Below are 22263 nucleotides of genomic sequence, written 5' to 3'. Positions count from 1 at the left end.
CACAACATTAACCCGCGTATGAATGCGCACGCGCTTGCGAGATCTGTAACGTTGCAGAGCTCTGGAATGCGAGTTATGCGAAATATGCGTACCGATTCTATGTTGTGCGCTTTCTTGGGTGTGATTTTTGTGCTGCTCTCTCGGCGAAATGGTTCATTAGGCGTGTTTAAAAATGATCTACATATTCAAACAACAGCTCAGCTATCCTCCGGCAAACGAAAAGAGTCATATACCTGATATGTGACGATCATGCAAATGAGCATATACAATGTTGCCATCAAAAATGACATCTTCGGGATGCTGTCCAAGTGGCCGCTTAAGCTAAAGAAGCAGAAGAAAAAAATAACACAACCAGATGAAAATATGTACTACAGCAAAATAACCTCATAAACCTGTCACAACAATCTGCAACCGCCGGGTGGCGCCAAACACCTTCCATTCCTGTCCCCAGTGGAGGGTTTCCCCTCGGAATGCTCCATTTGATCGGTTCACACAGCGCGTAGGTAGAGGCCGCGAATCGTCCAAAAATGTTTGTCATTCTTTGAATGTTTTTTTTTTTTGTTATTCGCTATTTTCCAAATTTAATCCTGTCCTCCGGCAGTGGTTTAATTTTAGCCACCGTTTAGTACACTGGCGGGACCCGGAAGGGTGCGCGGCGGATTGCTGATTAACAGGCTAAAAATATGCGTGTGTCCTCGCGACAATTTTTTGGTGGCAAAATATGGACACCTTTGCGATTACACGATCACGATCGCGAATAATCGCACGTGTGAATCATAGACGCATTAATTAGTTAATTAATTGCGGTTGCGCTTTAGCTGTCACTCGACATAGGCAATCGATGAACCGTTTTCATCCATTTTAACATTCCATTTCATCGCCAAACTAATTGATCTACTTGACACGCCCGAGAGCTGGTACGTCAGCGGTGGTTTAACCCGACGGTTTTGATACCGGAGTACACAAGTTCCTAAATCAAAGTTCAAGTCCTGCCACATTTTTCCACCGTTCCGAATTGACCGGATTGGCACCAAAAGAACAGTTGTACGGTAGATGGAAATTAACATTCCTGAAATTCCACAAGATGAGCGAAAATCTTCGTACGTTTTCGCGCGGTTACAGTGGCGTGGTGGTTGGTCGCCTCGATCACATGATCCAGGCCGGTTGATAACGCGAAAGCATGAATGGAAAACCATTGACATGCTTTTCCCAAGTCCCTAGAAGAAAACGGTTGGTGTTGATGTGTATGATCCGCCGTCGTCACTGCGAATTACGTCATCGCCGTTGGCATTTCGATTCAGTTGCCGGTTAAAGGTTCCCGGGTTCGTCTAGATGTGGCTGTGCTGTTCCCGCACGGGTTCAAGTGGTGTGCCTTCTTGAAAAGGGAACGTGTCGGTGGCAAAGCACTGTAAAGCACACACACACATCACCGTTCCTCGATTGGCATTTTAATGATATACGTTTGTTTTCGATTTGGTTGCCCATCCCGATCGTACAATGTTCCGTGCGTTCGAGGCGCATTTTGAACGTTGGACCATAATCGATCGAAAATAGACAAACAGACGCCAACAACATGGGTATGGTGATCTGTGAAATGAAAACGAACCAGATGATAGCTGGATATTTGTTTTATTGTACTTACGTATTGGAACTAGTTGCACTAATTATGGTTTTCTGCATTATTACGGCGTTCTGTTGATCGGATAAAGCAGATTTGTGCTTGGATGGTTGCAGAAACTATCGAGAAAATTGGAAAGGAAGTTTTTTTGCCCCATAACACTAGGTTTTCCGAGTGCAACTTTGCCAAATATGTCTAATGACAATCGCAGGAAATTAATTTAAAATACTTACAGGACTCGGTTCGATTATGTCACTGTCGTGTAACCAGCCACATTTCAATCGTACTATATTTGATCGTACATCTTCTTCTTTTGTGGTACTACAACCTCAAGAGATCTTGGTCCGCCATTACTAGCTTTCCTTGACTTTATTTTCCCGTAGTAGGATAGTCAAACCTGCATACGGGAGTTTGGCTCGGATGAGATTTGATCCCCGATCATGTCGGGACGCCGCTACCATCTCACAATCGTACATGGAGTCGCCTCAATTGTACATCAGCGTGAATTAAATTAGAAGGACGTGCATAGGAAGTAGCTGCTCTCGACATGTTAGGGCGATATGTCGCAAAAGGAAGATTTCGTTCAATTAACGAACTGTAGTAAGTGCCACAAATCTCTTGAAGACCGTGCGAGGTAACTTTGAAAGTGTTTTCAAGAGTAGGCGCACCATTGTATTGCACGCTGGAAGCAAGTTGTCTCACTGTATATCATCATGTACATACATTTCACACACACGGCGCACAAGGTACTTTCTCTTTTCTCTGAATGAGCTAGAAACCACATAATATAACTATGAAGATGGCCGCATGATAGTATCTACTTGTAAACTGGCCCTGGAACAAAACTGCGTTTGACATCCCTGATCTTGATCGACGCGGGATGTAGGATCCAGAAGATGGTGTTCATGCAATAGTTATCTTTTATACTAGTTTTATTTATTATAACTTCCTATTAGATTGAGTAGGTTATAAAGTGTATGTTTATCTTTTTTTTCACTATCTTCTGAAGTTTATTTTGCGTTTTCAAGGAAGCGCAATCCTATTTGCAGGCGAACGGTATAAACATTAACACAAAACTCAACTCTACCGTGGAAACAAACGAACCAAAGTCAACCGATGAGAGCAAATTTTTTGATAGAAGAACAAAGCTATGGTATTAGAATTCAAAACTAAAAAAAAAACACTTTACTTGAATCGCAGCTATTAAATGATAACTTCAGTTATCCATTGAATGATAACACTCATTTGGAGGTTGATTGATTGGTTTTTGATTTTGCATTCCAAACGGGGCGACTAGCGAGGATATAAATCACGTTGTCCCATGGTGATTTATCGGTTTCCTCCTATCGCCAAACTGTACATTTTTTGTAAGAACCAATGGAACGATAGCTATGAGGCTACGATAGTGCTCACCACTACTTGCTTAAAGCTGCGTCTTCTCTTCGTCCCCTCTTAAACCCTAAACACACAAACATGTCGCACAACGTTTCCCCTATTCTGTCCGTATGCGTTAGCTGGATAATTTCGTATTAGTATCGTGCGACCGGGTGTATTACAACGGAACAGGGCACGATGAAGCCTACATACACAAACAAAACCCCGACCACCATTGGCGGCGGTTCTTGTCACAGCACGGGATTATTTGTGAATTCTTTTTTTTTAACAAAACACTCGCAGAAATCATTACACAACAACCGAGGACGAACGGAACTATAAACTCATGTAAAAAAACACAGAATCGTTTCATTTTCAATGCCCATTTCTCGTTCCAGCTGTGTTACTACTTTTCGAAGTACTTGGAACAGTTGGGGAACCGCATGGCATCGTAATCCGTATCCTTCGCCAACCGGTCGCGTATGCTGGCCTTCATCGCCTCACAGTATGACATCTGCAGAGCACCATCGTTGGCAATGTTGTTGGCCAGGTCGTCTAGGGTGCGGAATCTGTTGGTGGTAGCGCTGCTGCCACTGGCAACGCTAGTACTAGCGCTTGTAGTTCCCCCGGATGTGGTGGCTGCCGAGGTTGTCTGTCCGGCGGTTGATCGTCGAATTGTGGCGGCGTTACCGATGGTACCGGTGGTAGTGCCGCTGCTTCCAATGACCGTACTGGAAGGAGCAATTCCAGTACCAAGAAAGGCTCGTCGAACACCGTCCGATATTAGCGAATGGACATCGCTCGGTGGTTTCGTTTCTGTAAGCAACTTTCGTCGCTTTGACGACATGCCGGAAATGTACGCATCGGAGAATGGAGTTTGAGGACTCTGCGGAAAAGGGAAAATAAAAATAAAGCCAATGTTATATTCTCTCGTAGTATATGGCAGCGTATTCGCACTAACTTGTCGCCGTTGTCTGCCAAGATCGCGGGTAATGATCGGTAACCAGTTGGACGGGAAGTGCCGATGCCAGGATTCGGCATCAAACTCGACAGTCGGTAGTTCTTCGTCATCACCAGCCGGGCGTGGTGGAACCGGTCGATTGGCCAAATCCAAAATGCTTCCCGACAACGAACTAACTGCTTCCTGTGTTTCTGATTTGCTAGTAACCGGTTCCCTATTACCTGGAGCAATAGTTTCGGATTGTGATGAGGAACTAGCCATTTCCACCGGGCACTGATCGACACTCATGGCGGGTGGCTCGATTGAGATCGATATTTCTGCAATATCCGACACGAGTTCCGGCGTAGACATGCTTTCCACGTCATCCACGTCCATGGGCTACAGAGGGGAGGTAAAAGCGTGCTTTAGTAAAATAAACAACAGCCGACCAAGTAACATCACTTACACTAGCTTCCCGCTGGCCGGTACCAGTACTGGAAGACATGCTGGATGAGCGGCTTTCCGTCCCCGTGTTGTCCGCCGAAGATGTGCCTGCCGTTGGTGGGGCCGGTTGTCGGATGACTAGAAATTGTTGAGTGTCAAACATATCGTTTCGGGTCGCCGACGTAAAGTTGAAATTGACAATCGGTTCCATCAGTTGCATAATTTGCTCCAGCTGTGGTACATTCTGTTGTCGCAGTGCGCTTTCCACCAAATTCAACACAAACGTTTGCGCAAAGAATCGACCCACCCCTTGGACCAATATCATCAACGAGCGGCGCATGAACATGAGCAAAGAGCGCATCATCCGCACGCCAAACTGTGGCGAGCTGTCCTCGCGTATCAGATTGACGAATGTTGGGAAGAAATTGCGAATCAGATTGACCAAAGAAGCGCGTGTATCAAACTGTGGACGATCGTGCTCAGCTAGCGGTGCCAGCAGTGGCATCACGCGTTCGATGATACTATCGCCCACCTGATCGAGTAAGAAATATTGGACAATAGCAAGCGCCACGGTTAAATAACATAAGTATACGGTATTGGCTAGATACACAAACTTACTTCACGCACGGCTTGCTCGTCTACAGTACGATCAGCAAACAGCGTTCGATTGACATACGTTCGCAGCGAGTCTCGTACGCGATTCAGTGTGTTTGGGTGTGGCACTCCGTTCTGTAGCTCGGTCAGTGTAAATTGTGTACCAAACATGTTAATCCTAGCCGTGGTAGCTGCCGCACGTCCTACAGTGGAACAGAGGAAAAAAAACATTACATGAAAGTATTCATTATTTAAACATTTGGAGCTTCCGGAGGTTATGATATTACTACAATGACAAAATAAATATTTTTCGTACCTTCATCCTGCATCGGAGCAGTATCCGTACCGGGTACGGTACCAGGTCCCGGCGCATTAGGTGTATTTGCCGTTTCACCGGACCCAGCACGATTCGGTGTACTTTCACTCGATCGATCGCCATTTGATCCGCTATTATCACGGATATGATGACTGTTACAGGGTAAAAATCTAGCAAAAAAACACAAAGAAATTGATTAGATTACCTAGCAATGACCTCTGCCTCGGCTCTACCTCCTCCACAGTTCTCTGTTACAGCTACCAGAAGCTCAAAATTCTTACCGATCAAAGGTGTTCAAAATGCTTGCCGCCATGGGCCGTAGATTGCGAATTTGTCCAGTTCCACCGAGATGTGACGGCGGAATACTGTGCACGTGCGGACGGGAGGTAGAGCGCGTCTGGGTAGACGTCGTCGGCAGCGTAACGGTGGCAAAACGTGGATATCCATGCATGACATTTTCACCGCCAGCACCAGCTCTACCATTGCCATTGGTACTGGCGGTGGTGTTGGTGGTAGTGGCCGTATTGGTTGTATTATTTCCGGTTTGGGCTGTCGTACTGGTAGCAGTTGTAGCCGTACGATTGCCACCAGCTGCAGATGGCGCACTGCCAGTAGTGTTATCATTACCACCACCGCCACCAGTATTGATCTGCACGTGAATATCCGTGTGAATGGGTGCGGCGTTTACGACTGCATGCAGGAAACGTGCCATCTGGATGGCGTTCTGATTAGCGTTGTTCGGTGTTCCAGTTCCTGGCGTATTGTTTCCGCCTGCTGCTCTATTATTATTGTTTGCATTCACTGTGAAGAAAGAAAACATAAGCACAGTAGCATTTGTGTCAGTAAGTGGGATGAAACAAAGTGATTTTAATTATTTTGCTTTGCTGCTAACGAATTATTCCACCAGTGAACGAAGCGTTATGGAGCAAAATTTAGTTGTAAGTTAAATAACGACAAAACCACAAAAGGCCAGCAAGCAGTAAAAAGAATTAATAACCTTCGATTAACACTAGAACTCTGACCATTGTAACATACTATCACCTCGAAAGTAATGAAAAATGAGTCACATGAACCACAAATAAAGTCATTGTTTGCCTGTTTATCTTGAAGGCAAAGAGTGTACAACCTTGCAATAGAAATCATTGAAGGTAAATAAACGAATCGGAATATGGAAGTCGAAATTCCTGTAAGCGCATTCTTACTTCGTAATAATACATTATCAGCTATTGTCTCAAACTTTCTAGTTTCGATGTTAAATCTTCCCTTATTTTGCCACTTACACAATTACTTACAAAACCAAACAAATATTGTAAGTAGTATTGTACAAACGCGTTATAAAAGAGAAGAGAATTATTTTTGTTCGAGTTGGGCATCGTTGCAGTGGACTGATTATTAGTGATTTAACATCAAAGTTTGGTCAGTTGGATGCAATAGCTAGCGAGATATATCCAGAGATGAGGGTGTGCTTGTAGGAATTGCGGGCCCCGTAGTTCCATTGTGAAGTAGTGGAGTAATCGAACAAAACGTACAGTTAGTAAAGGTGACCATTCGACGATTGCGGGTTGGAACAGCTGCAGATGGGGGCTGTAAACGGCCGTCAGCCGAGGCTGGCCGTGCATCCCTTAAACGGATCGTGTCCCGCCTCACGATAACCCGATTGTTTCGCCAACCTAGAAGGAACAAAAGCATTGCAATATGTGTGCGTGTTGTGTGTGCGCGTGTGTTACGTTATGTTATGTAGTTATGTTTTCTGCGTGAACCTATTCTTGCCTATCTTTTATGCACGTACCAAAACATCAGACGTGCAGGGTTTGATGTTGGTTAACTTGTTAGTACGGTATAAAGGGGCATTAAAGCAATTGGGGTATCCGAAAAAGATGCAATTGAGCAGAAGCAAGCGTAAAGAACACAAGCGTAATCCGACGATGAGTTATCCCATCGCGGACATTTGGGTCCCAACTGTGGTTGTGAACGTGTACACCACTAGCCAACACACAACGGAAATGCTGACAATGAAACCACAAAACATCGATCGATCGTTACGTCCATCGATCGGGGGGGCAGAAAAGGAAACAAAGAGAACTCTAACCTGGCACCGGTGGCCGCATCTCGCCGAGAACATTTTGTACCCGTCGGACGCCGTTGAGGTCGTATATGGGTATATACACGGAGGTGACTAAATTATTGTTACCTCTCCCACCACCACCACCCACACCAGCTACCGTAGGTGGTCTGTTTTGAGACTGACCTAGGTTCGGTGGTCGTGACTGAGTCGTGGAGGAACCGGTCGTTGTGGTCGTGGCCGATGTTCCTGTCGTCTGATTAGTAGACGGCGGTTGGTTTGTCGTTCCTCCCGTTGCTGGTGGAGCGGTCGGTGGACGCATCGTGCCGGTCCCACCAGTCCCACCACCGGCACCACCATTGCCAGGAGCCGCCGGAGCACCGGTGAAAAAGGCCGGCTGAGCCGTGATACCCAAATTGATCAGCTGCGCATGGATATTGTTGTTGCCCACTTCCGGGTTGTTGTTATTATTGTTATTGGTTACGTTTATGTGATTGCGCAGCATGTTTGCCAGATTGATGTTGTGCTAAGAGAGGATGGTACAAAGAACACAAAAAATATATGACTTTTAAGAGAAAAAGAAACGGGATGAATATCTATACATACCGGCATTGCGGTCAGTCCGGAACTGACATAAGCATTCTGCTCGACCAGAATTGGCCGGCAGCATAGATGACGGGGCGTTGCCATTTGTAGATCCAGCATGAGGTCACTGATGGCGTGCTGGGCGTGTGAAATATAATGCATCGCTTCCGATACTCGATCGAACACACGTTGTGCATTTTCGCGTCCAGCTGTATCCGATTCCTCGAAGGATGGATCGTCTTGAAGGATGTCGTAGTACTGCTGAAGGAACGGTTCCATGCGCCGTTGCACCGAACGCATCTGTTGTACCACCTCGCCGAGCGTCTGTGTGCTCGTTGTTTGTGTGTTTAACGGCCCGGACCGTACCTGGCGTCGGCTTTCGGCACTCGTTTCCGACGAGCTGGACGATGCGCTCGGACTGCTGGAACTTCCGCCGTTACTACTCGTGCTGCTGCTGCTGCTACTGCTACTGCTGCTGCTGCTACTACTGCTGCTACTGCCGCTATTGGTTGTGGATGACGCTCCCGACCCTTCGTGTGCTGGCGTAGCAGTAGCGCTTGTGTTCGGGGGCGTTAAGACGGCAAAGTCGGGCACAGTTCCAAACACTTGCACCGAACCGTTCATCCCGTCAGGCTGCTGTACCGTCACATTAGACATACCGTTCTGGCGTAATGCCGCGCTTACAGCGCCCTGAAACGCGTTCACAAAGCTCTGCACCTGGTTGTGCGGAATGTCCACGTCACCGACGGCCGATATGCCCACCTCGAACACGGTCGATTCCATTGTCTGTTGCGAGAGATAGTCCATCGCGCTGTAGTTGAGACCGCGGGCAGGATTCTCCAGATAGCTCAGTATACTGTCCGCACAGTCCAGCATGTGCCGGGCGACGGTAATGCGATTGTTGCACAGCGTTGAAGATGAACCAACCGACGGAATCTGAGTGACGTTCTGTTGAGGGAAGATAAATGGATACGGAAACATGTAATTTACAACAAAATGCACAAACACGCAAATTTAAATGTTGTTGGCACACATCGCATTCTACTTACGGTCGCAGTCATGTTTAACGGAATTGACGTCATCGAACCGAAATACATAGTGTTTAGCTCATCCAGACTGGGAAAGATGGTTCTTGTAGCGTTGTCGCTGCTTCGTGACCGTCGGGATGCACGTGCTGCTTCATCGCGACCACCCGCTTCGGTGCTGCTCAGACTGGTGCCGCGTGCTGATGGAGGAGCACGCTGCACCAGATGGACCACCTTACCATTCAGATCGTAATTCTTCAGTGGAATATCATCAGACAGTACCCGGCCACAGTAGATGAGCCTTTGCAAATCAACCGAAACGCTGATCTTTTCCGCAATCTGTTCCTTAAACTGACGCACGGAGATCTAAAATGTAAACAGTGAAACGGGAATTAGCGAAAGCGCTACATACTTGGAACATACTGCCACTTACCTCCTCATCAACCGTGAAGTCATGATTCTGTGAGTCTAGAGTTTTCACTTTTAAATTTATCATTGTTGTTAGTTGTTGTGTAAATAGTTTCTTCTAAAACTCCAGCTTTGCTGTATGTTGTTAAGAATTCACACGATTTCTCCTGATTTCCTCCTGCAAGAAGAAAGTGGAAGTAAAATATGATGAAACCTTTCTGTAATGCAGTCAACTCATAAACACCTAGCAGAATTGGGAAAGTCCCTTTCACTGTGAAACTCTCGAAATTCTCGGTTGGAGCCTACTTTTCAGCAGTGCTTACGAGAAGAGAAAATCAGATGACGCGCACCATTAAAGGCTCCAGCACAATCCCAGCACACCGTGAGTCGGAGGTCGTAAATACGTCAAACGCTATGTTATGACTGTGCAACCCCGATGCAGCGAGATTAATTCATGGCGTGTGGTTCCTATTCCCCGTCGCATGACATTTGATTTCCCGTGTTTCGTGTCGTGGCGTTACAATTGTTATTGTAATGGTTTCGCTTCCGACAAAAATAGGCCTAAATGTACCAGTTTTCACATTACTCAGTATACGCACCTTCGCACCTGGAGCCACGACACACGACCTTCTCCCGCCTCAACCTTCTGTTCCTTTCCGTCGACCTTTTTTCGGCAGCTTCACGAGCCGTAACCGTACCTATTCGTCAACTATACTGCAGAGCAGCTTTAGGAAAACACCACAAATCGAACGAAGGTTTGTAGACAGATTCGGTAGTACTTTTACCCCGAAATAACTGAGACGCTCAACCGCAAGGGAACAGTATCGATCAGCTCGACAGACGACAGCAAAAACACATTTCACGGTGGGCGCTCCCTAGTGTGAATGTATCCGGCAACGTTGATGATGAATCGTACGTGCGTTGAGCAAGAGAAAGCTAGTTCGTATTTCACAGATGTATTTAGCGGTAAACAGCACGAAACCACATAGAATTATTCTCGCAGTAATGACGAGTTTGCTAAATATTCGCGGCTCGAGAATATTCCGATATTTTTGCTACGCTTTTTTCGCTTTTTCTCCGTTCACTTGACAAGTTCTTCTTGCTCTTTTTGTTACGCAGATGACAGTGACAATTGCAGGGATGAGCAATCAAGTTTGTCGATTTTATTTGAAACAACAGATGAAGTTGGATTTTAAACCGGTTTCCAGGATACTAAACGATGTCTTACCTTAACAAAACGGTCTTAACTCCCGGGAAATAAATAGTGTCGTTTCATAAAATTACGAGAAAACGATAGAAAAGCATTAAACACGACGAAAGATGAAGAACGGAACAAAGCACTACAAATGTGCATTCGGCAGTATCAATAGAACTTACCTATTTGCTGTTGTAGAGCTTCGCCAGGTTGCAATGCAGTGCATATTGTGCAACGAATTGTAGGAACTAAAGGGTTCGCAGGTACAACTGCATGTTTGAACATATATTTCATAGCCATGATATATACTACATACCTGCAATGCTGTAAATTATGCTCAAAACACAAGTATGACCACCAAATGGTTTAAATGGAAGGAAATGCATCGTACCTTACTCATACGTTGCGTATTGATGAAAAACACATGCACAATAAACCAACAATGTGACCATTTACTTTCTCCTTTTATTCCGTGCCGCAAATTTACTCATTCCATATTTTCAGCTTCGTTTTTTTTTGTTTTTACTCTTAAAAGCTAGTTTTCTGTGAGTGCGTGTTCTGCTTTCCTTTTTCATTTTCTTCGTTTTACTTAGAAGCTAAAGGTTCTTTTTTTCATTTTCATCTGGTTTGTTTTTTCTTCTTTCACTGTCAACACCATCTTACAGACTACAACGGTTCAATCTGCACTGTTTTTGTTTTCTACTACCATTTCGTTTTTTGTTTGCATTTTTCAATTTGTTTGTAGTTTTTTTGGGTTGAGTTTTTAAATCATTTTTTGTTTGTTTTGTTTCTCCTTGCTGTTCAGCATTCATCTACTATTCCGCTTACAACAGTACGCGTGACATCGTTTGCCTCCTTTCCACGTCGATTTCGAGACACGTTGTTGCTACTAACATGCTTAACTTTTAGGTGTTCATGTGTGTCCACCACTACTTATCTCGAACTTCCGAAGCACCGGCTTCCGTTATTCGGTGAGCTGGTTTTTACTCTTTACTTTTAGCTTTTCTTTTCCTTCTGATCGTGTCGAACGTCTCATCGTACCCCGTGTTCTAGCCGCTAGTTGTTGTAAATCAGTTTTTTTTAAATATTTATTTCTTATTTGCTTTCCAATCTACAGCTCGTTTTCCAGCGCATTTGCTTTGTTTTCTTTTTCTTTCATTCCTAAGCCGGACATTTGTATGTCCTGTTTTGCCTATCTGTGAGCGTTTATCGATTCGTGTATGTTGCTTTTCAACCGTTTCACCCATCTGGCCGGGTTCTGCCGGCAGACGAAAAAACATGATCATTTTGCATTTGTTCACTTACAACTACTTTCATTTAACATCCTTAAGTACTAAGCGATTCGAAAATAAGACCAAAAATAAGTTTTCAGCTCCTTCCGCCCATCCATCCGTCTATTCGTCTTATCCTTCGTGTATGCATGGCATCGTGTAACTGTGTGTATGCGGGTGTGAGTTGTGAATTCTAATGGCCACATTTAGCATGCAGAATATACTGCAACGTTTTCTTTTTCTTCTTCTACCCCTGTTTTCCAACATCCGGCCGGAAGCCCGAAGATGAAAAATATTATCTCGCAAAAGCACTATCAGGTTGATGTAATGCAAATGTATGTATGTTTGTGTGCATGTGTGTACGCGTGTAAGGAAAATCATTGAAACAAAATGGCAAAGCGCACTAGATGGTTTTGGGGAAACGGGTTTTGACACTGGGTACACACTTTTCCAATGCTTATGTTTTTCTCACTGGCTTGTTTCACACGGAAACGCAAATTCATTCCGTCCGCTTGTTTATCATGTATAAAACAGAACCGAAGGTGGAAGCCCCGTTCGCATTTAAATTTTTCTTCTAATATGGTAATATATGAGCGCATCAGTGTTTCTCTGTGTGTGTCTGTATGTGTATGTGATATTTCCTGTGCGCTAGTATCCTGGCTTCGGTTCTACACTTTCCCTTCACTTCTTCACCTCACGGTCCACAAGACTGCGCACACAAACACGCACACACATACATACACGATCAATCCTCGAATGGATGCGCACGTGTTAGTTAACGGACAGCCTGCTGCGATAGGAAAGGATGTAAAGGGTGTGTGCAATGTTCATGTTGATGGAGGAAATCGATCGGGAAAGTGGGAAAATTCTTTCACTGCATTCTTTCTTCTCTTTTTTGTTTTACTGCGGGCGTGTTTGTTCTACCCTTTCTTCATCTTTGTGTATGAAAAATTCCTGATTTCGTTTACTTCACTGTGTTTGCGTATCGTATCGTGTGTAGTTTAGCAGGAAGAATTACGATTGTTGAGGCTTGCTATCGTTTTAATGGTTTTTGTTTTACGCTATTCCTCACCAAAGATCGTCTCATTTCAGTGTTTGTTTTTGTTACTTTCATTTGCATCTATTTGCCTTTACAGAGTTCACAAACGATAGCGAAAAGAAAGCCTGACGGACACTTGCTGTTTGTGTCGAATAAATAAATCGATTCTTACGTTTGCTTGATTTTCCACCCATTTCGTAATTTTGTTACTCTATCATGTACATATAATTTGCTTTAAATATTGTATTCCTCATTCTTTTGCCCAAGCCAATAGGTAAGATATACCGAAGAAAAGGAAAATTAACGAAAGTAGTACTAAAAAAAGGACATTGCTAAACAGCATGTTTCACGATTGCATAGGTGTGCCGCAACTCAACAACTAACTGCATCATTAACTTCAGTATCTCATGAAATGCAAAATTGTTCTTACTTTTCCCAGCACCATTGTCGGACTCGTGGGAGCACAACGGAATAAAATCGCTGAAAGATCGAACTGTTGGGGAAAGCATTTAGCAAACTTGTTTTCTCTCTACTACAACGAGCGGTTTTTGTCTGTTTGGTTTGTTGTCTTGTTCACTGTTGTTTTTAAATACTAAACAATTTTTTACCCTAAATATGTCCTTAAAAACTAGCAAAAATTTCATTTCATTGTTTAATCCTAAGCCCCACGTGTCTCGTCCGTGTCTGATGTCCCGCAGACATTTCCTTCCGCAGAACGTGCGCTTAACACACATACACACATACACACATTTTCCGACGTGCGGCTACTTGTATTTACTAGGAAGTACTTTTTCCATTTCCAATTCATGTTGTGATGTTAAATGTATTTCGCTCCATTGTTTTCTCACTTCGGTGCTTGTCTGTATGTGTGCGTGTATGTATTAGCTGTTTTTTTTTAGCCAATGTCGTATGCCATTCCACATCTACCTTAAACTTTACATGCTCTATAAATACGCCTAAGAGTTTCATTTTGTTTTTTTTTCCATCTTAAGCCTAGTAAAACTACTACACGGTTGCATCGTTTCCTTTCATTTCAGCTACTTAATCCTGTGGGTGTGGATGTGTGGGTGTTATGCACCACACTTTTACGCTATTCACTATCTTCTTCATTCATGACGAAATGTCGCGATCGAGTGGATTTGGTTTGGTTTCCTATTCTACGACAGTTTCCATGTTTCAGGTTTGCCATCTTTTCCCCGCTTCTGCTTGTTTTGTATTACATTCTCTCTTTCATTATTTACTGCACTTTCTCCATTTATTATGGTTGTTAGTTTGGTTGACAGTTGGTTTGTCCGCATTTATATACTTCCCCCTTCCATGGAATCGTCTATTTATTTCTTTCGTTTTTGTAACTTATTTCTGCGAGAGTCCGTTTTTCCTATTTGCTTTCAATCTCATATAAACTAGTCTCCTTTTTCATCATTCTTTTCTCGTCTGTCTCACCTTCTAAGTTTGTTTCCTACGTTCGTACATTTTTTATTTGTAAAACATTTGTCTTTCGCATCTTTTCTTTAACCCTTGGCATCTCCCATCAATTTACTCAAGTTGACATGGGTTTTCAATGATTTTTTTTTTCATTCAAAGCATTTTTTAAAACAATAACATAAACAATGTGATGATATCGATAGTTTCGAAAATTATATCAGTGTAAAATCATTTTAAAAGATTTTTGTTTTCTAAATCAAACGATAAGGGGGAGATTTTAAAACTCTTACACTTACGGCACCGTCAATCTCTAACACCATCCAACCACAAAATTGGATCAATAACAACAACTTTGCGCTACTCGCAGTACTTTCAATAGTTCCATACTACTGTCAATGATTCTAGTACAACACATTACCAAGAGATGCCAATAAGGGGCTAGAAGAAGAAAAAAAAGTATAACAAAGAAAGACATTTTTCAGACTAGTACATCCTGATAAGAGTTTACCCTTTCGTTCACCAGCACGCATGTATATACTTTACATTAAACACCCTCGTTCCTTACACTCACACACCTTTGTTTTTCCATTTACCGAGCGACGGTGGATTGAGTCAAACAGCATTTGCGAAAAGATGGTGAAGAATGGGATGTCCTTATATGCTTCTGTTTCTTTCTCACGCTCTCTTTCTACATCCGTTTTTAGTAGTACAGTACCTAGTATTTTGCCTACTTGCCTAGCGAACTACTACTTTTCTCCCCCAAACGCTACACACACACACACACACGCTTAAAGACAACACTACACTACACGATACTATGAACCCTTGTCGTTTTTGTCTAGCCTGGCGCTTTGCACTACTATATCTACTACGCCTCCCTGTTCTCTTCTAGAGCGTGCTAATAAAAAGTCAAAAAACCACAAAAACCCACGGATGTTTTACCGGCGGTCTGTACCGCACGACTAAATCGACTAAAGCGACTACTGCGCTGTTGCTGTGTCGCGAAACATCTCCTATGGAGTGGGTGTCACTCTAACTACCACCCACACAAACACCTAACTGCACATGGGCGCTGTACCTTTTGCTCGTGTGTGTTGTGGTTGGAAAATTTGTAACCTGGCGTGCTTAAATCTGGTGATCCGGTTCCTTCCCTAATCCGATTCACCGGGACAACCCGGTTTGGCCAACCATCCAACTGCTGCTGCCACTTACGTGAGGCTACTCATTCGCTCTTCATTGCATGCGCGACCAGCTTCCCGCGATCGTGTTCCTATTGCCTTTTTCTTTTAAAAGGTAAAAGGTAAAAATGGTTCGAAAAAATCACCGTGCAAGAAACCGTGCCACTGTTATAATTCTCTTTTGTATGTTTTTTTTCCGCCCAACTTTTTTGTATGTGTCTACTGCTCTGTGACGCAAAATCTTCGTGTACGATTACCGAGGCCTTCTTAGTGCAGTGTAGCCTACTGCGAATTAATCGGAGCTGTTTGATTATGATTTTTAACCTGCTGTCCTGGTTCATTAAAAGTGTGCGTCTCCACCATTTCTTCCATTTTGTGTGTGTGTGTGTTTTTTTTAATGATTTCTGCTAATCAGTACTATTCTAACGAACGTTTTTCACCCGTTCGAATGCCTTCCCGTGATGAACATTCGGCAATGTACGATAATCTAAACATAAACCCACTAGTGAGGAACTTCCTCGCCATGGTGAGAAGTAAATCGTGGAAGAAAATTGTTTTTTTTCTCTTTGTTTCAGGAATGAGTGAGCTATTCTCCTCTAAATACACCAACAGATACACACACACGCTCGTCTCGTCTAGCTAATTACACCGTTTACACTCAACAGCATTTTGTTGTTTCTTGTTTGTTCTATTTTAATTAGTGTTTGACGATCATTCAGGATTTGTTTAAGACGGCTAAACACATTCACACACAAACACAGCTCATTTTGTTTAAATTACACACGCAACGCGTACTTACGCCTATCCTGTCAACAACATGTGTGCAACACGGAACACGAATTAACCCATCGTCTATTTGTGCCATTGTTTGTCTCATTAATTCGAGTGATTTCAAAATGGCATGATCATTTGTATTTCATTTTATCTACGTCGATCATTTCCGAGTCGTTTTAATAGTTTTGTATACATTTTTAGAGCGTTTTTTCTCTCCTGTGATGCGCGTGATGTTATTAGGTTAGTGGAAAGGAATTTTTAAACGATTTTGAAACGTTTTAACCACTCTTGTACCCACACACTTTGAACAACGGAACGATCATTGATATGCACCGAAATGACTGTACTAACGCATAACCACTCATTCAGTAGGAGAAAACATTAGTGTACGCCAAATGAAGGGTAGGAAAAACGCATTAAGATATCTACGGCGTGATCTTCCGTATTGCGTTATAATGACATTGCAGGGCGAAACACTTTTTCTCAGTTAATGGCCCGATGGCTATATACTTTGTACACCAGTATTACAATAGTATTCACAATAGTATACTGTTCTTTGGAATAGTAAGCAAACGCAAATGAAAGAAACAAGAAAAAAACAAGAAAAGCTTTTTTCCTTATAAGACCCTAAAAAAGCTTATCCGAGCCTCGTTTACGCAGCAATGATCGTTTAAGTACGTACGAGCGCGAGCATACATGGTCCAAACACCAGAGAAGATGTTTGACGATTTGCTGCGTTTAGCGGAGGAATCAGTCTTTTCTGGCGTAATGTATGCTAATAATTGTGAATAACTAGATATATTTAGATAGTCATGAACTAACGATCATTTACAATGCAATAGGGCGAATGTCCTAGTTTTTTTTTTAAATGAAAGAAGTTTAATTTTTTTAAAAAATGAATTTCACTAGCAGTGACCTTTTGTCCCCTAGAAAAGTCCGACATATCGTATTAAAGTAAACAAATCAACTTGTATAGCGAATGCGATTAGCAGGATTCTACTAAATTATCGTTGGTAGCAGCAAACGAGAAGAGGGCGAGACTATTACTCTGTATCACAGCATTGAAACATATTATCACATAGCTTACGTGCACCGACGACGCCAGCAGTTACCAACTTATAGGGCAATGGCGCATCGTGGGCAGTCGGCAGGCAAAGTGTCAACTTGTGTTCTATAAATAAGCATAATATTCCTTTTTTCTTCTTCTCTTCTTCTAGATCGTCTTTTGGCCTTTCATGCTGTTCTGTTTACGCTATAATTTTACGTTTTGTTGTTTATTTTTGCTCCAGCCATGGTGCACCGTACTCTTATACTTTCAATTCGTTTCATTATTCCTATACGTGATTATATAGTGCGTGTTTTGTATGTGATTATAGATTGTGATTACATCGTCGAAGCTGCGTACGAGAAAAGGTTTTATCCCTTTCAGTTCATAAAATGGAAGAATGCGTTATGTTTTAGTACATTCATTTCGGTGACCCACCAAACGTTGGCGTTAAGTTGTGAGAGAGAGTGTGGGGTTAGTTGATAGTTCAATTTAACGTGCACGTTTGCAGTACTGTAACTGCAGTGTGTTATAAAGTTTCGTGTGTAGTCGATGTATCTCGATATTTATATCATCCAACGAAACAGCTTATTTTTCTGCGCTGAAAAACGCTCAACGGTTCGACAGTTAGGTATTGTTTTTTTTATCTCGTGTGTGTAAGTTTTTTGTTATTGTTAAGCGTGTCCCTATTTGCTCTTCTCAGTTCCTTTGCCTCTCGAATATGCGTTTTATTTGTTGTAAACTGTGCTTCTCCTTTCTACCTTCTCCGTTAGTTTCAATGAAAATTCAACAACTGGAAAAAGGGACTTTCAAAAATATTTGTGTAGAAAAAGTATGTTACTTTGTTTTTTTGGTTGTTGTTTTCACCATTCAGCTGCTGCTTCCGCTTTTGTTTTCTATGTTGTGCTGTTGCTACACACATCTTTTGCTTTTAGTTACTCGTTTCACTTGCATTAACAGTTTGTTTGTCAATTTGTTCTGTGCGGTTGTGTTTTTCTCTTACTGATGTACGAAATGGGTTTATATATTCACTGTTTTCAATTGTATTGTTCATGTTGCGTGCTCAAATCATTGTTCGTATCGATGGTTAATTAATGTATTCCTTACTTCGATCATCCACATTGCAGGTTTTCTTGCTTTTGCGAGTTTTACTTAATTTTCATTCACTTTTAGGTTTTTTTGCGAGAAGAAAATAAACATTTTTGGGAAAAAATTCATTGCAAACTGGCAATAATGACAAATTGTGATAAAGGCACAATCTTTTTTATATTCCGCCCAATTACATGTCACTTCACGTTGCTGAATTTACGCCACTGTTCAAGAACTGTAGGTTTTAATGTCGGATGATAGAGGAGACACGTTATGGTTGCCAAAACTGAAAATGAAAAAAATATATATTAAGAAAAGGAAAAATTAATAAATAATAAATAAAAGAAAATATAAAAAAACTTACTAGAAACTATCTGTGCGGTGCGCACAGATTTCTTTTTTGTTGCACAGTGGGGAACAAACCATTGCACGAAACTTGCTTAACATAATGGAAATAATAACAACTCATCACACAAATATAACTTTCAAAAGCGTTTTGTTCACACTAGTGTAAGCTTTTCTCATTAATTTCCCTTAAGTTTAAGGGGAACGCCTCGGGGAACTGATTCGGTCTCGTTCTACTCATGATCCGTTTATTATCCGCATTTTGTTACGCACTGCGCCTTGGACATCGCGTCCGGTTCTTTTTGGATGAAGCTCATCCGAATTCACTCACAACTAATCAAACATTCACTGTTCAAAGGAAAGAAGAGCTGGAAAATTGATCTTATCTGGCCCTACGCAAACCGATTACTCATAACGGAGAGGACACGATGCGCAAGAAAACATAGAAGAATGTGAAGTAATCATTGATCTAAACGCGTCACAGGACAACATACAAAATGATTTGGAAGTTTTTTGTTTGCACATTTCAATCCATGCTTTCTTTGCAGCCTGCATCTTTTCCACAACACCCTCACGTTAGGTCGTTAGCCTTCTTTTTAGATTCATTTTTTTTCGCCAAGAACTCTTTTCTCTTTTCATCGGCTTTTATGCGCTATCACAATCACACCAAGGACAAACAGAAACAAAAACAAACAATATCAAGAGCTGTTCCAACGATACAAGCATGTGACCAAATTTGAAAGGTTTTTGAAGAAAATATAACAATCGATGTCCCGGATGCCCCCGTGAGGTTAGCATAGCGAACATGGAAAGATAATAAAGAGTTCTAACATTCAGTGGAACGCAAAGGTAGAAAAAAAAGTGCACAAAAGCGCACCACGGGGAACAGTGTGGGGAGTCCTTCGAAAAATCCTACTTAACGTACTAAACACTCTAAAAACTAATCTTATCAAGCTAGCACATGATAAGCTAGCGCGTATCTGTATCGCGGGGGATTGACTCTACTGCTTTCGAGTTTCGTGTTTCTGTGGATTTATCTACTACCGCGTCCAACACTTTCGGCTAAATCGTCCCTTCATTGAGGTTTGAATTCGACAAACAAACGAGTGTATCAATTATCTTCGCCCAGTGCTGAGGATCGCTTCCATCTTCCGATTCTTCACAATTAAATCATTCGTTCTACGAGACTAAAATATAAACTAGTTTCTTACGCTTTCAGCTTCCTTCCACACTGCGCACTCAGCGCCATTCTTCATTTGCCTAGATGCGATTCTCACATTAATTTCGAGCATCTCTCTGCCCGATCCCTACAAAGTTGGCCCTTCCCATTATCATCTTACACTAATGCTTTTCCCTTCCCAGCTACTTCCACGTTTCGCTTTTAAATTAACAAAGACAAAAAAAACATTTCCCGGAATGGAAAACAAAAAAAAAAAATAAAGAAAACAAAGAAAACAATAAATTAAAATTAACTCTACTAAAATCGAGCAACACATCCGACAGGAAAAGAACAAATCCCTACAAAACAACACTAAAAAGGAGCATGGTGGATTTGTAAAACGCAATCACACAACGCCTTTGTTTTGTTTGCCCTAGGGAGCGGGGAAAAAAGGGGTTGGTTGGTGGTTGTTTTGTGGTTGACAAAATGGGCCAAACACGTATACACCGGGAGTAGCCAATCCACTACCGTTTTTGAAAGTAAGATCGACACATTGCAAGCTTCCTGCAATATTCATTGGAAAAAAACAGTCATTTCGGTTACAATGCGAAGACTGTGCATCAGTTTCAGTGGGAAACCTATCGATGTTCTAAGCCTTCTTCTTCGTCTACTTCTTTGGATGATCATATAAAGGCTTTGCTCTGCTGCCTTTCGGTATTCCTTTAATATCGGTTTACAATACATTTCCTGTTTTGGTGATTACTGCGAACACAGTCTTCGTGCACGATCAAGTATTACAACATTTCGCCGTTTTTACCATATCGCAACGTGGCAACAGCAACCCTATTATCCTCTTCTAAATCACCTCAAGTGAGGAGCATGAAGTGATCTCAAAATACATTCGAACGAACACTTTGTGTTTAAATGAAGCCATCACAACTTGGCAAACGATTAACCATTGCACAGGTTGCGGGCAGCGCAATAAGCGCGAAGAGGTTCAAATGTGCTACAGTTTATGGCAGCCTCAGAGAGGAAAGTTCCATGTTTGTGTTTACCCACGCAACGTTCCATTATTAGTTTCGTCTAGTATGCAATCCAAAAGTAATGTGTTAATCATCAGTCATTCGGCTGTATCGTTATGGTGGACGATCAACGCCACTGGTTCGTGAGGTTCGTGTCTTATCGCTTTTTTTTACTTTCAGCTTTGTTTCCTCCTATCTCGTTAAACTCGTTTATGTCATTCGTTCGTTCATATCGGCGCTCTTGCACACACTGCACGGCAAATTGCACATCCGCAAGCGGTCTAAAGTTCGGTTTCGAACTTCAATCGAACCGTATCGTTCAGTTTGAGGTATCTTAATTCATTTGGCCTACCATGATGCGGGACAGTATGCAACAAATCTGTGACACGTTCTCACCATCGCTGGTGCATTCTATGCACTGTTTCAATGGCTTTCATTTAATCTCCGAATGTGACCGTTGTTTCGCTCAGCATTGCCCTACATTACCTTGCGTCTTATTTGGTATTTCCCGATGCTTGCAAATGATCTTTAAAGCAACGAGTGCACTTACAACCGTAAGAAGATCATACGATGTGTTTCTTTGTTGTTGTCTTACTACCCTATGCTCAAGAATGTGATGTATTTCTTCCTGTGTTGGTACAAATTATCATTTCATGTTGAAATGAAGCATCCATGGACGTCCTATCGATCGGTGGTAGGAGGTCATTGCAAATGTCTCACGATCCTTCTACGATGCTATGCATTTTGTAGTTAGCAATAACGCAACTCTTTCTCGATTCTTCGTTTGTGTGAAGAATGTATCGTTCTAGACAAGTCATCTACAACGCGAAACTGATATTGACGCGCTTGATCAAGGTGTTCACACGCACGCACACATAGTTGTTGGCGATCGCAATCGAACCCCAGTGTGCGGTAAAGACGAAGGATGGGTTTGTTGTTTTGTGTTGCACACACTCTGTTTATGGATGTGATCACGATATCGATCATTCATTCATGTTGCACTTTCATGTTGTTTTCATCATTTCAAAGGTGGTGATGGATGTGGTGTTGGTGGTGGTGGTGGTGGTGATGGTGTGTCTTGGCTACGGGAGGGCTGGCTGGCTCTTCCGGGTGTGATCTCTGCTCGGGTGTGAAGATCTACTTCGGAGCGTGCTGATACTGCGTGGTGTATGCTTCGTCAGGTGAAGCGGCTGTGCTTGCCTGCTCCGTATCGCCCATCTGCAGCGTGTGGATTACCGACGTCGGATGGGTCGGATAGTACGGATAGGTTGGGCTGATGTACTGCTGTTGCGGGAGAGATAGGATCGGCTAGAAAAGGATCAAGCAGTAACGAGTTAATACGGTGGATGTTTTTT

General features: G+C 42.5%; 2 protein-coding genes across 16 annotated transcripts in view; both read right to left on the bottom strand.

Annotated features, from left to right (window-relative positions):
- Window positions 1–2532: 2532 nt before the first annotated feature.
- Window positions 2533–10512, bottom strand: LOC125767130 (large proline-rich protein BAG6). Of its 5 annotated transcripts, none has more exons than XM_049433391.1 (12): window positions 9966–10512; window positions 9392–9544; window positions 8983–9324; window positions 7955–8881; window positions 7478–7874; window positions 6816–6956; window positions 5568–6087; window positions 5287–5456; window positions 4995–5173; window positions 4399–4908; window positions 3954–4331; window positions 2533–3878 (listed from the first exon to the last, which is right to left on the bottom strand). In XM_049433391.1, exons 2-12 carry the CDS (start codon window positions 9452–9454, stop codon window positions 3399–3401), a joined length of 4107 nt encoding a protein of 1368 aa, XP_049289348.1. In that variant the 5' UTR covers window positions 9455–9544; window positions 9966–10512; the 3' UTR covers window positions 2533–3398. The 5 variants fall into 5 exon arrangements, with proteins under 5 accessions (XP_049289348.1, XP_049289350.1, XP_049289349.1 ...); XM_049433393.1 differs by having other exon boundaries at window positions 7535–7874; window positions 9966–10511; XM_049433392.1 differs by lacking the exon at window positions 6816–6956 and having other exon boundaries at window positions 7376–7874; window positions 9966–10511.
- Window positions 10513–11006: 494 nt separating this feature from the next.
- LOC125767140 (protein alan shepard) overlaps window positions 11007–22263 on the bottom strand; it is a 195725-nt gene continuing 184468 nt past the window's right edge. For all 11 annotated transcript variants that reach the window (XM_049433434.1, XM_049433430.1, XM_049433429.1 and 8 more), the window contains one exon: window positions 11007–22216. In XM_049433434.1, coding sequence (XP_049289391.1) covers window positions 22046–22216 — 171 coding nt within the window. In that variant the 3' untranslated portion in view covers window positions 11007–22045. The remainder of the gene's footprint in view (window positions 22217–22263) is intronic.

This window comes from Anopheles funestus, chromosome 3RL (assembly GCF_943734845.2).
Source record: "Anopheles funestus chromosome 3RL, idAnoFuneDA-416_04, whole genome shotgun sequence".
NCBI classification, from domain to species: domain Eukaryota; kingdom Metazoa; phylum Arthropoda; class Insecta; order Diptera; family Culicidae; genus Anopheles; species Anopheles funestus.
Note: the sequence above shows the minus strand (reverse complement) of the source record. Positions and strands in the feature narration are given on the sequence as shown.

Excerpts from the sequence above, each read along its gene's own strand:
- LOC125767130 (XM_049433391.1), bottom strand. The coding sequence starts at position 9,454 with ATGATAAATTTAAAAGTGAAAACTCTAGACTCACAGAATCATGACTTC. Across the intron at positions 6,088-6,815 it reads AATGGTCACCTTTACTAACT|TGAATGCAAACAATAATAAT; the intron begins GTACGTTTTGTT and ends CTTTCTTCACAG. Across the intron at positions 5,174-5,286 it reads TGCTCCGATGCAGGATGAAG|GACGTGCGGCAGCTACCACG; the intron begins GTACGAAAAATA and ends GTTCCACTGTAG.